Source organism: Gorilla gorilla, chromosome 18 (genome assembly GCF_029281585.2).
Source record: "Gorilla gorilla gorilla isolate KB3781 chromosome 18, NHGRI_mGorGor1-v2.1_pri, whole genome shotgun sequence".
NCBI lineage: Eukaryota > Metazoa > Chordata > Mammalia > Primates > Hominidae > Gorilla > Gorilla gorilla.
The window spans coordinates 35,336,590-35,350,570 of NC_073242.2; the positions used below are offsets into that span (position 1 = coordinate 35,336,590).

Genomic DNA, 13,981 nt, shown 5'->3' on the forward strand with positions numbered 1-13,981 from the left:
TTTGGAAAAACCAGCATTAACAATCTTCACAAGAAGCTACAAGATAGAGACTATCACCCCTTTTGACAAATGAGGAAACTGAGGCTGAAGAGGAAAAGATATTTACCCACAGTCCCACAGGGGTTGAGGGACAGGTAGGTGTCAACACAGACCACAATAGCTCAGCCCCAGGCCTGTTCCCCACCCTCTTTCCATCCTTTGCAGACAGCTGGCCCGACAGGGCCCTTGGGCAGTGAGCCCCGGAGCTGGAGCTGGAGCAGGCCCATGCCCGTATTTGCCCAAGCTCTTGGCTCTCCCTCACCCTCCCAGGCTGCAAACACAGATGTTCCTTTTGCTTTTTCCCTTTTTCAGCCACAGTAACTCCTGGTCCCTCGCAGCGCCTGCCAAACTCCACATTCCTGGCAAGAACTGCAGACAAGCAGGACAGGAGGGGCTCCCTGGAGCTGGCCCCGTGCAGCCCTGAGTTCACTCACCTTGAAGCATGCTCCGGTAGGCCGTGTCTGCGATGGCGTGGATGTGAGGCGGCATCTCGTGCCTCTTCTTGCCCTTGTACATGTCGACGATCTTCTCCTAGTAGATGGGCAGGTGTTTATAGGGGTTGACCACCACGCAGAAGAGGCCAGAGTATGTCTGCAGACAGAGAACCCAGCTTACTTCCAGACCTCCTCCCGGGTAGACAGATCGCACAGAAGCACTCAGTATTCTCATGTTAGAGATGGGGAAACTGGAGCTTGGAGTCTTAGTGGAAACCCTGGGCCTCACTGATATTCCAGGTATGGGGGAAGAGGAGAAAGGGCGAGAGTGGGTTTCCAGGGTGCCTATATTTTGCAACTGTGGGGGTTTTGTGTTTGTTTTGAGATGGGGTCTCACTCTGTCACCTAGGCTGGAGTGCAGTGGTGTGAACATGACTCACTGCAACCTTGACCTTTCTGGACTCAGGTGATCCTCCTACCTCAGCCTCCTGAGTAGCCAGGACTACAGGCGGGTGCCACCAGGCCTGGCTGATGTTTATATTTTCTGTAGAGACATGGGTTTCACCGTGTTGCTCAGGCTGGTCTCAAATTCCTGGGCTCAAGCGATTCTCCCATTTCAGCCTCCCAAAGCACTGGGATTATGGGTGTGAGCCATTGCACCTGGCCAAACTGTGGAGTTTTGAAGAGCTCTGGGTTCAAATCTCAGCTCCACTCCTCCGAGCTGCCACTTTACCTCCCTGGACCTCACTGGCTTAAATAACAGCCACCGTTCATTGAGCACTTACTATGGGTTGGGCACCAAACTAAGCACTACGCAGGATCTTTTTTGGATGCTGACAATCGTATTAAATGCTCATCATTTAACAGGTGGCACAGAAAATGAACAGTGTGCTTAAGATATTAACTCAGGAACATTTAATAAAGAAAGTGTTTACAGATATGTGTGCAGAATTAAAGAAACCCAACCAGTGATGGGAGCAGTTAAGTCTGAAGTGCAAGAACAGAAGAGAATGTTGTTTACTTTTTTTTTTTTTAAGACAGGGTCTTGCTCTGTCGCCCAGGCTGCAGTGTAGTGGGGTGATCTTGGCTCACCTACAACCTTGAGTTTCTGGGCTTAAGTGATCCTCTCGCCTCAGCCTCCCAAGTAGGTGGTACCACAGGTGTGCACAACCATGCCCAGGTAATTTTTATTTTGTTTTTTGTAGAGACAGGGTTTCACCATATTGCCCAGGCTGGTCTCGAACTCCTGAGCTGAGGCGATGCGCCAGTCTCAGCCTCCCAAAGTGCTGGGATTACAGGTGGGAGCCACCGCACCCAGCCAGAGAGGGTATGTTGTTAACTGAACATTGGAGGCATAGAAAGCCACACACCCCTAAAAAGGGGCTGTCCAGAGGGATCCGCAGTCATATAGAAACACAGCTGCCGAAACTGTGGTCCAGGAGGGAGGGAGGAAAATAATAATAATCCTCCAAGCTCTCTCTCCTCCCACTACCCTCTGATCTCTTTCTGGGACCTCCCAATGTCCATATCTAAGAACAAACCCCAGTGACTCAGTCTCTAGAAGATGGCAGAGGCATCTCCTCATGGCATCTTCACAACTACTCAGTAACAGTGATTTCCCCACCGCCTGTTTGACAGGAGGGCAAAGTGAGGCATGGTGAGGTTGTCACCAGGTTACACAGCTGGAGGGAAGTTGGGAACTAGAACTCCTGTTTACCCCACAGCGCCTGCTCCTGATCATTAATACCTTCCCCATCTGCAAAACAGAGACAAACACTGACATGAGCTCTCCAATGTGGATGAAGCTTGAAAATATGCCTAGTGAAAGAAGCCAGGCACGAAAGGTCACGTACTCTATCATCTCATTTATGTGAAGTGTCTAGAGTAGGCAAAGCCATGGAGACAGAAAACAGACTCGTGGTTCCCAGGGGCTGGAAAGAGGCGGGAAATGAGGAGGAACTGCTCATGGGTATAAGGTTTCCTTTTGAGGCTATAAAAATGCTCTGGGGCCAAGTGTAGTGGCTCATGCCTGTAATCCCAGCACTTTGGGAGGCCAAGGTGGGAGGATTGCTTCAGGCTAAGTGTTTGAGACCAGCTCAGGCAACAACAGCCAGACCCCCTCTCTACAAAAAAAAAAAAAAAAAATAGCTGGCCATGGTGGTGATCACCTGTAGTCCCGGCTACTTGGGAGGCTGAGTCAGAAGGATTGCTTGATCCCAGGAGCTCAAGGTTATAGTGAGCTATGATTGTACCATTGCATTCTAGCCCCTGGGTGACAGAGCAAGACCCTGTCTTGAAATTGATAGCTGTACAACATTGTGAATGCACTTAATGGCACTGTTTTCTTTAAAATGTTTAAAATGGTAAATTTTATGTTATATGCACTTTACCATTTAAAAAATAGCAGTCCTCTCCTACTGGGTGAATAGGAGCATCTGAAAATAATCAGATCAGGGACGGAGGAGTCAAGGCACAAGGCAAGTCCCGCCATGCTGTACGTGATAAGGCACTATTGTCATGATTTTTCCTTACTGGATACTAGATTTTCCCATGGTTGAGGTCACAGTTCAGGAGACAGGCTCCAACCCGTCTCACAGGAACTGCTTTCCCCAAACGATAAACATCAGTACTGCCCAAGACTCTGATGGCCATAAAGCGTATCCTCTTCCCTGCAAGTGACTTAGGGAGAACCACAGATCCATCTCTCAGTTACAGCTAGGGTGAACCAAGCAACAGAGGGTTAAGTGACTTGACCGAGGTCACCAAAGAAGATCCTGGCAGCACCAAGCCCAGCCTGGCCCACCCCCAGGTATGAGCATGGTCCATTATGCTATCCAGCCTAGGCCCATCCGACAGAAACAGAAACTACTGATCGTTCGTTCATTCATTCATTCATTCATTCATTCATTCATTCATTCTGTATGTCCCAGATGCCATGCAAAAGGTGCTAGGACTACATTAGAACATTAAAAAAACACAGGATCCCAGCCCTCAAGGGGCTTTTAGTCAAGGGCTGGAGCCAATTAGAGAGTGGGAAAGTCTGGCTGGGTGTGGTGGCTCACAACTGTAATCCCAGCACTTTGGGAGGTCAAGGCAGGAAGATTGCTCGAGCCCAGAAGTCTGAGACCAGCTTGGGCAGCACAGTGAGACCCCCATCTCTATAAGAAATTTAAAAATTAGCTGGGCATGGTGGCATTTACCTGTAGTCCCAGCCACTTGGGAGGCTGAGGTGGGAGGTTTGCTTAAGCCTGGGAAGTTGAGGTTGCAGTAAGCCGTGATTGTGCCATGCACTCCAGCCTGGGTGACATGGTAAGACCTTGTCTCAAAAAAAAAAAAAAAAAAAAAAAGAAAGAAAAAGAGAGAGTGGGAAGGTCCTTCCAGGGCTCAGTCTGCTCAGGGACAATGGTATGTAATGTCTGCGGGTGCTGCGGAGGAATGATATTCTTTGAAGGTACAGGATTGTTGGGCGCAGTGGTTCACACCTATGATCCCAGCACTTTGGGAGACCAAGGAGGGCAGATTGCTCACACTCAGGAGTTCAAGACCAACCTAGGCAACACAGTGAGACCCTGTTTCTACCAAAAATACAAAAAATTAGCAGGGCATGGTGGCATATGCCTGTAGTCCCAGCTACTCGGCAGGCTGAGGCAGGAGAATCGCCTGAACCTGGGAGGTGGAGGGAGGTTGTAGTGAGCCAAGGTGGTACCACTGCACTCCAGCCTGGGTGACAGAGGGAGACCCCATCTCAAAAAAACAAAAAAGGAAAGAAACAGGATTGATGGAGACAGAGGTTCTCACATCCCCTAAAAGGAGCATGAATGAGTCAACATATGCCTGTCTAAATAGCCATCAACCATTTACTGAGCACCTACTATATATCACATCTGTGTCAGAGGCTGGAGATGAAGAAATCAATGATAGCTCCTGCCCTCAAAAAACTTAAATCAGAGGGGGAGACAAGTACATTAAAACGGGTCATAAGAACAGAGAATGATAGGAACAAGGAAGGGAAGGCCCTAACCCACGTTGGGGGTGGTCAGGTAAACCTCCAGGTGGGGAGGTATTCCCTGCGCTGAGTCTTAAAGGACAACAAGGTGTTAACCAGCTCAGGACAAAGCAGGGACATGGGCAGAAAAACAGGACACGGGGTCCCTGGGGGTGAACTATAAGCAGCTTGGTATAAGCAGCTCCACTGGACCGAAATGGAGAAGCAAAGCAAGGGTGAGAGGTAAGCAGGGCCCAGGAGCAACATCCAGTGTGGTGGGACTGGGAGTGGGGGGCTGCCTGCCTGGACACCCCTCTTCCCCATTCCATCACCCAGGACCCTCCCACCCATCCAGCAAACACCAGCTGCAAGTGCCTTGAGGCCGGGGAACCCCCTCTTTCTCCTCTTCAGTCCCAGCACAGGCCTTGGTATAGAATAGGTGCTAACTAAATGCTTGCTAAATGCAAACCAGGGGAATAAATTAATTATACAGCTTCCTGAGAGCAGGGACAGCCTGACTTCACCTCCGTGACCTGGGGGCCTTGCACGGCAGCAGTAGGTACTCAGTGGACTGCATTGAGCCAGGCCAGGGGCCATGTCCGGTTCAATCGGTGTCCCCTGTCCCCAGGACAAGCCTCCCAAAGAGAAGCGCCCAGTCCGTGGTCACCTGAACAAAGGTCAATCAAGCCCCACCCTCCTTCAGGCCTCGACTCCATCTCCAGCTCCTCTGGGGCTATGTCCACTGCCACGCCCCTTTTGAATGTAGGTATCATTTACAGCCCAACCTGTCCTCACTCAAGCCCTTGACTTGGAGGCAGTAAAGGGCAGTAGCTAAGGGCTCAGAACTGGGTATGGGGTACTTGAATTTGAACCTTCACTCTACTACTTCTTTGCTGTGTGACCCTGGGCAAGTCCCTTAACCTCTCTGAGTCTCACTTATCCTCATCTACAAAACAGGGAGGCATACGAACAAGCCCTTCATAGATGTGCTGCGAGATAATGCTCGAAAAGCATTTAGCATGGCGGCTGGTATGTAGTAGGTGCTCAATCAATGTTATTTAGTGACTCTTACTATGCTCCCTTCATTTCACGAGAGGGAAAGTCTTGCCACCTTAGAGCCTTCAATATGCTGTTCTCTCCACTTGGAACACTTTTCCCCTCATCTTCCCACAGCTGGTTCCCTCTCATCTTTTAGAACTCTGCCTAAATGTTACCTCCTGGACTGTGACCCACACACTACTGTATCTCCTGCACCCCACACAGTGCCAGGGACAGGGTAGACACTCAGTCAGCTGTAATCCCAGCACTTCGGGTGGCCAAGGAGGTCAGATCACTTGAGGTCAGGAGTTCGAGACCAGCCTGGCCAACATGGCAAAACCCCGTCTCTACTAAAAATACAAAAATTAGCCAGGCATGATGGCAGGCGCCTGTAATCCCAGCTAGTCGGGAGGCCGAGGTAGGAGAATCACTTGAACCCAGGAGGTGGAAGTTATAGTGAGCTGAGATCATGGTGCTGCACTCCAGCCTGGGCAACAGAGTGAGACTCTTAAAAAAAAAAAAAAAGAAGGAAGGAAGGAAGGAAAGTAAGAAAGAAAGGAAGAAAGAGAGATAGAGAAAAGAAAATAATAAAAGGAATTTTTAAAAAGAAGGAAGAGGCCGGGCATGGTGGCTCACACCTTTAATGCCAGCACTTTGGGAAATCGAGGAGGTCAGATCACTTGAGGTCAGGAGTTTGAGAACAGCCTGGCTAACATGGCAAAACCCCATCTTTACTAAAAACACAAAAATTAGCTGGGTGTGGTGGTGCGTTGCCTGTAATCCCAGCTACTCAGGAGGCTGAGGCAGGAGAGTCACCTGAACCAAGGAGGCAGAGGTTATGTGAGCCGAGATCATGCCACCACACTCCAGCCTGGGTGACAAAGTGAGACTGTCTCAAAGAAAAAAAAAAAAAAAAGAATAAAATGAATTTTTAAAAAGAAGGACCACACTGCCTTTTCAACTCCATCACCAGCTTCTGAAAGAGGAATATGACTTTCATCCTCTCTGTTTGGGACATCTCTCCCAGTGCCATGCACACAACAAGCATTTAATCCATACTTCCAGGTAGATCTGAATCTCTGCTGAGTTCTGTAAAAGCTTTCTAAGCAAGCCAGGGTATGACGATGGAGCAAAGGTAAGACTGGTGCAGGCAGCTGCACATCTCACGGCAGGGCCGTGGGGCTTCAGCATCTGGCTCTTCCTCCCACATCATTCAGCCACTTCTCCTTCACATAGTTGGCTGTGTTTCTGCCTCTCTGGCCCCATGAGCCCCTCTCCAGCTGGTTAAATTCAGAGGTTTCAACATCCCAGCCTCCTGTGTCCCAGCCGGCATCTCATGGGCCCTGTGCCACCAGCAAGTCCCAGCTGCAGGCCCAGGATTTCCCTCTTGTGACCGTATTAGGAAGCAGCTCCAGTTTTTCTCTGACGCTTTATATGGTCAGCCACAGAGCCCTGAGCAGGGGGTGCTCCCAGGGCCTGCAGCAGAAATGAGGAACAGGGAGGGAAGGGAGGGAAGTGGAAGGAACACTGGCTTTCAGACACACAGGGATAGCCAGGTGCAGTGGCTCACACCTGTAATCCCGGCACTTTGGGAGGCCAAGGTGGGTGGATCACCTGAGGTCAAGAGTTCGAGACCAGCCCGGCCAACACAGTGAAACCTCATCTCTACTAAAAATACAAAAATTAGCAAGGTGTGGTGGCGCGTGCCTGTAGTCCCAGCTACTCGGGAAGCTGAGGGAGGAGAACTGCTTGAACTCAGGTGGCAGAGGTTGCAGTGAGCTGAGACTGTGCCACTCCACTCCAGCCTGGGTGATAGAGCGAGACTTGGTCTCAAAAAAAAAAAAAAAAAAAAAAAAAAAAGACACACAGGCCTGGGCAGAGTGTTGGCTTTGCCTTATCACCTGCCTGACTTGTGCATACAGACCTACCCCTGAGTTTCCTCAGTAAAGCGATGGATAATCACGGCTTCTTTATGAAGCTGCAGTGCAATATCACGGCTTTCTAAATACCCAACCTAGAGACAGACGTGGTCCACCAAGCACGTGCTTTTGCTGCAGCCTTGCTTTTAAGAGCAAAAAGACTAGAAACAACCTAAATACCTGTCAATAGCAGACAGGTTTAATCATTATGGTTCATCCCTATAGCAGAAGACTGTGCAGTGGCCCTGTCTCTACTACCATGGATGAATGGCTAAAATACACAGTTAGATGCAAAGATTGAGACACACAACAGCTGGGGCCTGTGCTGCCATTTTGGAGGGGTGCAGGAGAGGCTCTCTATGTGGCTGCATGTGTATAAAACATCACTGGAGGCTGGATGGAGCAGCTCACACCTGTAATTGTAGCACTTTGGGAGGCTGAGGTGGGTGGATCACTTGAGGTCAGGAGTTCAAGACCAGCCTGGCTAACATGGCAAAAACCCATCTTTACAAAAAATACAAAAATCAGCTGGGTGTGGTGATGCACACCTGTAATCCCAGCTACTCAGGAGGCTGGGGCAGGATGATCGCTTGAATCCAGAAGGCATAGGTTGCAGGAGCCGAGATCGCACCATTGCACTCCAGACTGGGTGACAGAGTGAGACTTTATCACAAAAAAAGCAATAGGCTGGGCACAGTGGCTTAAGCCTGTAATCCCAGCACTTTGGCAGGCCGAGGCAGGTGGATCACCTGAGGTCAGGAGATCGAGACCAGCCTGGCCAACATGGCAAAACCCCCTCTCTACTAAAAATACAAAAATTAGCTTGGTGTGGTGGTGCACGCCTGTAGTCTCAGCTACTTGGGAGGCTGAGGGAAGAGAATTGCTTGAACCTGGGAGGGGGGAGCTGTTGCAGTGAGCCAAGATCATGCCACTGCACTCCAGTCTGGGTGACAGAGTGAGACTCCATCTCGAAAAATAATATAAATAAATAAATAACACGACTGGAGGGCTACATACGTAACCAGCAACCACAGTGTCTCTAAGAAGGGGAACTGGAAGGGCGAGAAATAGGAACAAAGGGGGAAGTTCTATATTCCCTTATACACTATTTTATTTCATATTTGCATGTCTTACCTATTCAAAAACATATTTTAAGTCTGACTAGATAGTTATGAACAGACAGAAAAAACTATAAGGTAGGGTTAAGTGGAAAAAAATCATACTGCAAAACATACAAGGAGTGACTTTTTCTTATGTTTGGTATGTGTGTGTGTGTGTGTGTGTGTGTTTGTGTGTATATATACATGAACCTGTGAATCATGTTTGCCTCCAGGGAAGAGGGCTGCTTTTTGTGATACATACTTATTTTTAAATATTCTCCTGAGGTCTTTGCATAGATTATCCTTGTATTACTGGAGGAGGTTCTTTGAAGCAATAATGACTTGAAAGATCAGAAGGCTGGGTGCAGTGGCTCATGCCTGTAATCCCAGCATGTTGGGAGGCAGAGGTGGGAGGATCATCTGAGTTCAGGAGTTCAAGACCAACCTGGCCAACACGGTGAAACCACTTCTCTACTAAAAATACAAAAATTAGCTGGGCATGGTGGCATGTGCTTGTAATCTCAGCTACTGGGAGGCTGAGGCAGGAGAATCGCTTGAACTCAGGAAATGGAGTTTGCAGTGAGCCAAGATCACACCACTGCTCTCCAGCCTGGGTGACAGAGCGAGACTCCATCTAAAAAAAAAAAAACATCAGAAGGGCTAATTCCTGGGGCTTGACAAAGGGCAGCTTCCAGTTATAGTGTCTTTCTACCCTCTAGGGACCAGTGCAGTGGCTGGCACCCAGGAGGCCTCTGTTCACAATCTGCTTGTTCCTTGTGTCCCTGGGTGGACACTGCTTCCAGAGTAGGCTAAGATTGCTGGGCCAGGTCTCTAAGGTAGAAAAATTGTCACCTGCTAAAGTTTGGAAGGAGGGCTTCTCCTGACCCCCTGGGCATTCCAGAAGCAGAACCAGAACTGGAAAAATGTCCTTTGGGGTTCACGGGTCGGGGACTTGGGCTTGGAGTTCCAATGAGCAGGGGGGCCCATCCACCTTGACTCTGGATCATGATTTTCCCAACCCCAGAGGTTTGGTATAGGGTGGAGGGTCCCACTGTCTACAGAGACAAAGCAGGTAAGGCATGAGTGAAGCAGGGCGTGTGTGAGCGAAAAAAAGAGGTGCCACGGTCAATGGCTACCAGGGTCTGGGAGACGACAGGGAGTGGTGGGGTCTGTAGAAAAGCAGAGAGCATAAAGCCCATCTCACAGGGACTGCTACTCGCACTCTGCATTCTGCAGTGTCAGGTCCTCTGCTTTTTCGAGCAATGCCAGAAACAGATTTCTTTTTTTGATATATTAAGTTAACTCAATTTAAAAACAAAAATCACTCCTCTGTGTTAGCAGGTTGTAATCATTAGTCTAGCACCTAGTTAGGTGCCCAAGGAATCATAATAAAAGGTTCAATTCCTTCTTGCTCTGCACTTAAAGCTTGTCTACCTCAAAGCTAACAAGGCCTCTGGCACTGTCCCCTCCTGCTCCAGCCCACGACCATCACCTTCTGCTCTAAGCCTATTACCCCAAGAGCCCTTTGCTACTAATCATAGGTAGTCACCCTGGCCCTGGACTCACACAGACCTTGTCTGAATCCCAGCTCTGCCCACTTTCCAGTGATGGGACTAAGCACATCTGAGCTTCAGCATCCTCATCTTTTTTTTTTTTTTTTTTTTGAGATGTAGTCTCACTCTGTCACCCAGGCTGGAGTGCAGTGGCACAATATCATGCCTGTAATCCTAACACTTTGGGAGGCCGAAGGGGTGTGGATTGCTTGAGCTCAGGAGTTCGAGATCTGTTTGGGCAATACGGTGTGACCCCACCTCTACCAAAAACACAAAAAAATTAGCCGGGCATGGTGCTACGTGCCTGTAGTCCCAGCTACTAAGGAGACTGAGATAGGATCCCTTGAGTTCCAGGAGGCAGAGGTTGCAGTGAGCTGAGATCATACCACTGTACTCCAGCCTGGGCAACAGAGTAAGACCCCATCTCAAAAGAAAGAAAAAGAAAAAAGAAGACAGAAAGACAGAGAAAGAAAGAAAGAGAGAGGGAGGGAGGGAGGGAGGGGGGAGGGAGGGAGGAAGGAAGGAAGGAAGGAAGGAAGGAAGGAAGGAAGGAACTAACTCGAGGCAGACGAACTCAGCCAAAAGACAGCATTCAGGAGACCAAGGGACCCTTAGGACCAGGCATCAAAGCCATGCTCCCCGCCAGGTATGCCACAAACGGTCTTCAGCAGTTTAGGCAGACTGCTGGACATTGCTGAGCCCAGAACCTGCATCTCTAAGATAAGGAGAAAAGCCCCTCTGGCTTCTATAGACTCTTCTAGATCCAAGAGCACAGGAGGTCTGCCAGAACCTTCTCAAGGGCGCATCGTTTGAGGCGAGCCTTGCAGAACGGAGGAGAAAGTTTATCTTCATCACAGAGGGCAAAGTCATGCATGCCAGACCACGGACCTGGCATCACCTCACTACCCGCCTATTAACAAGAGTCATGCATGCTGCTATTATGGGCTGGGAGAGTAAGTTACTGTGCTCCCCCACCCCAACCCCTTTCCTTCTTTATCTTCTCCGTCATGGACAACGGTTTCTATTAAGCAATTAAACTGACCAGAAAGGAACAAGAGAAGAGCGGGGCCATCATCACAAGGCTGAAAGGATTTTAATCTAATCTGTCCAGAGAAGCACAGCAGGAATTTGAAGCTTTGATTCATTTATTTTTAATCTGCTGTCAGAAGATATTTTGGGTCTCAGGACCTTCATACGCCCTTTTTTTTCTGATTTCTATTTGAGGACAGCAGGTGAGATGAATACACAGGCCTGTCCTGAAACTCCCTAGATGGTGACGATACATCTTAGATGGAAGACCTGGGCCCCAAAGAGTCCAATTTTCCCTCTAGCTCCCTACAGACGGGCCTCTTTAGAAATATCCAACATACTGGCTGGGCGTGGTGGTTCAGGCATGTGATCCCAGCACTTTGGGAGGCCGAGGCAAGTGGATCACCTGAGGTCAGGAGTTGGAGACCAGCCTAGCCAACATGGTGAAACCCGTCTCTACTAAAAATACAAAAATCAGCCAGGCATGATGGCACATCCCTGCAATCCCAGCTACTCGGGAGGCTGAAGCAGGAGAATCACTTCAACCCGGGAGGTGGAGGTTGCAATGAGCCAAGATTGCTCCACTTCACTCCAGCCTGAGCAACAAAAGTGAAATTCCATCTCAAAAAAAAAAAAAAAAAGAAAGAAAAAGAAAATGTCCACCATACAAACAGCCCCAGATCAATACTTTTTCCATACAAACAGTGCCACAGACAAGAGACTTCCCCTACTTAAGAAAGTAAAGATACATTTTGCAACACTGCACCTCAGCTTCCTTCCCTAAAAGGGGCAAACATTTTTAACTCAGGGGATGCTGTGTTAAATAAAATACAATGTGTCAAGGTGCAGCACTTGGATTGGAGGACATATTTAACAGTTATGGCCAGGCACAGTGGCTCACACCTGTAATCCCAGCGCTGTGAGAAGTCAAGGCAGGAGATGGCTTGAGGCCAGGAGTTTGAGACCAGCCTGGGCAATATAGTGAGATCCCAGTCTCTACAGAAGTTTTTTTTTTTTAATTAGCCGGGTGTGGTGGTGCAGGCCTGTGGTCCACAGCTACTCAGGAAGCTGAGGTGAGAGGATCGCTTGAATCCAGGACTTGGAAGCTGTATTGAGCTACGATGGAACCACTGCACTCCAGCCTCAAAGACAGAGTAAGCCCCCATCTCAAAAAAAAAAAAAGAAAGTTATGAGTTGCTCAGTTGCTCACTCTTACCATTTGGCTCTTTAAAAAGCCACTCTAACTCCTTCTGAAATATCTATAAGGACAGTGGAAAAACGGCCTATCCCCATGACAGATTCTATACTACCCCTTACGAGGGGTATCTTTGGGGCTTCCTGAGATATATTACACAAGTCAACACTGAGCATTTCCAAATGGAAAAAAGAGCAAGACACTAAACTGTGTGCCCAATAGGCTTTTAAATATGTAAACAGATACCATGATCACAAAGAGACAAAGAATGCACCGCATCTCTGGTTAAGGACTAATTTTTCTGTTTTGTGTTCACTATGCTTTCTGAACTCTTCAAGTGTTCCATAGTGAACGTGTCTTAGTTTCCTAATTAGGAAAAGAATGTGCAGGACATTTTTAGAGATGACAAGGGGCTTTTTGTAATTTTCATTTGGCAAAATGTACAGACCAGGACCAAAGGGACAGAAGGATGCCAAGTGATGGAAGAAGAACATCTTACTAGTAAAATCAAAAGTGATCATGACCACAGCAAAAACCAATCTAGTAACACTTAACATTTTCAGTGCCTGCACTTAACATGTAGCAGGAAGTGTAATAAGTGCTTTCTATTTAGAGTAACCCACTCCATGAAGCTGGTACTATTTTTTTTTTTTTTTCTTTTTTTGAAACAGACAAGGTCTTGCTCTGTCACCCAGGCTAGAGTGCAGTGGCACAATCATAGCTCACTGCAGCCTTGAACTCCTGGGCTCAAGTGATCCTCCTGCCTCAGCCTCCCTGAGTAGCTGGGATTACGAGTACGCACCACTGCACCTGGCTAATTTATTTTTGCAGAGATGGGGTCTCTTTGTGTTGCCCAGGCTGGTCTCAAACTCCTGGGCTCAAGTGAGCCACCTGCCTCAGTTTCTCAAAGTGCTGGGATTACAGGCATGAGCCACTATGCCCAGCTCCCAAGAGGCTGGCACTATTCTTGCATCCATTTTACAGAAAAGGAAACAAAGCTTCAGAGGCATGAGGTAACCTGCTCAAGGTTGAGCAAGGCCTTTCAGAGAGAAGAGATAGACATAGGCCGGGTTGGGTGACCTCTGCGCATCAGTCTGGCGACCCGTGCCCCACAACATCACACTCCAAGCCCCAATCATCTAGTCCAAGCAGTCCAACAGAACTTTCTATGATAATGGGAACATTCTGCACTTACGCTACCCAGTACACCAGCCACTAGCCACAGGTGGCTATTGACTACTTGACCTAGGGCCAATACAACAAAAGAAATAAATTTGTTATTTTTTATTTTCTTTTACTTATGTATTTATTTAGAGATGAAGTTTTGCTCTTATTGCCCAGGCTGGAGTACAATAACGCGATCTTGGCTCACTGCAACCTCCATCTCCCGGGTTCAAGCGATTCTCCTGCCTCGGCCTCCCAAGTAGCTGGGATTACAGGCGCACACCACCATGCCCAGCTAGTTTTTGTATTTTTAGTAGAGACGGGGTTTTACCATGTTGGCTAGGCTGGTCTAGAACTCCTGACCTCAGGTGATCCACCCACCTTGGCCTCCCAAAGTGCTGGGATTACAGGTGTGAGCCCACGCACCTAGCCAATAAATTTTTTAATGTTTCTTTTTTTTGTTTGTTTGTTTGTTTGAGATGGAGTTTCGCTCTTATTGCCCAGGCTGGAGTGCAATGGCACCAT

General features: G+C 48.3%; 1 protein-coding gene across 1 annotated transcript in view; it reads right to left on the reverse strand.

The window, feature by feature from the left end:
* The window catches only part of LOC129527341 (myosin-11-like), a gene marked incomplete at its 5' end in the record, with an annotated part of 91,335 nt that overhangs the window by 70,185 nt on the left and 7,169 nt on the right, over positions 1 to 13,981 (reverse strand). The window contains 1 exon segment of the mRNA XM_063699801.1: positions 474 to 630. Coding sequence (XP_063555871.1) covers positions 474 to 630 — 157 coding nt within the window.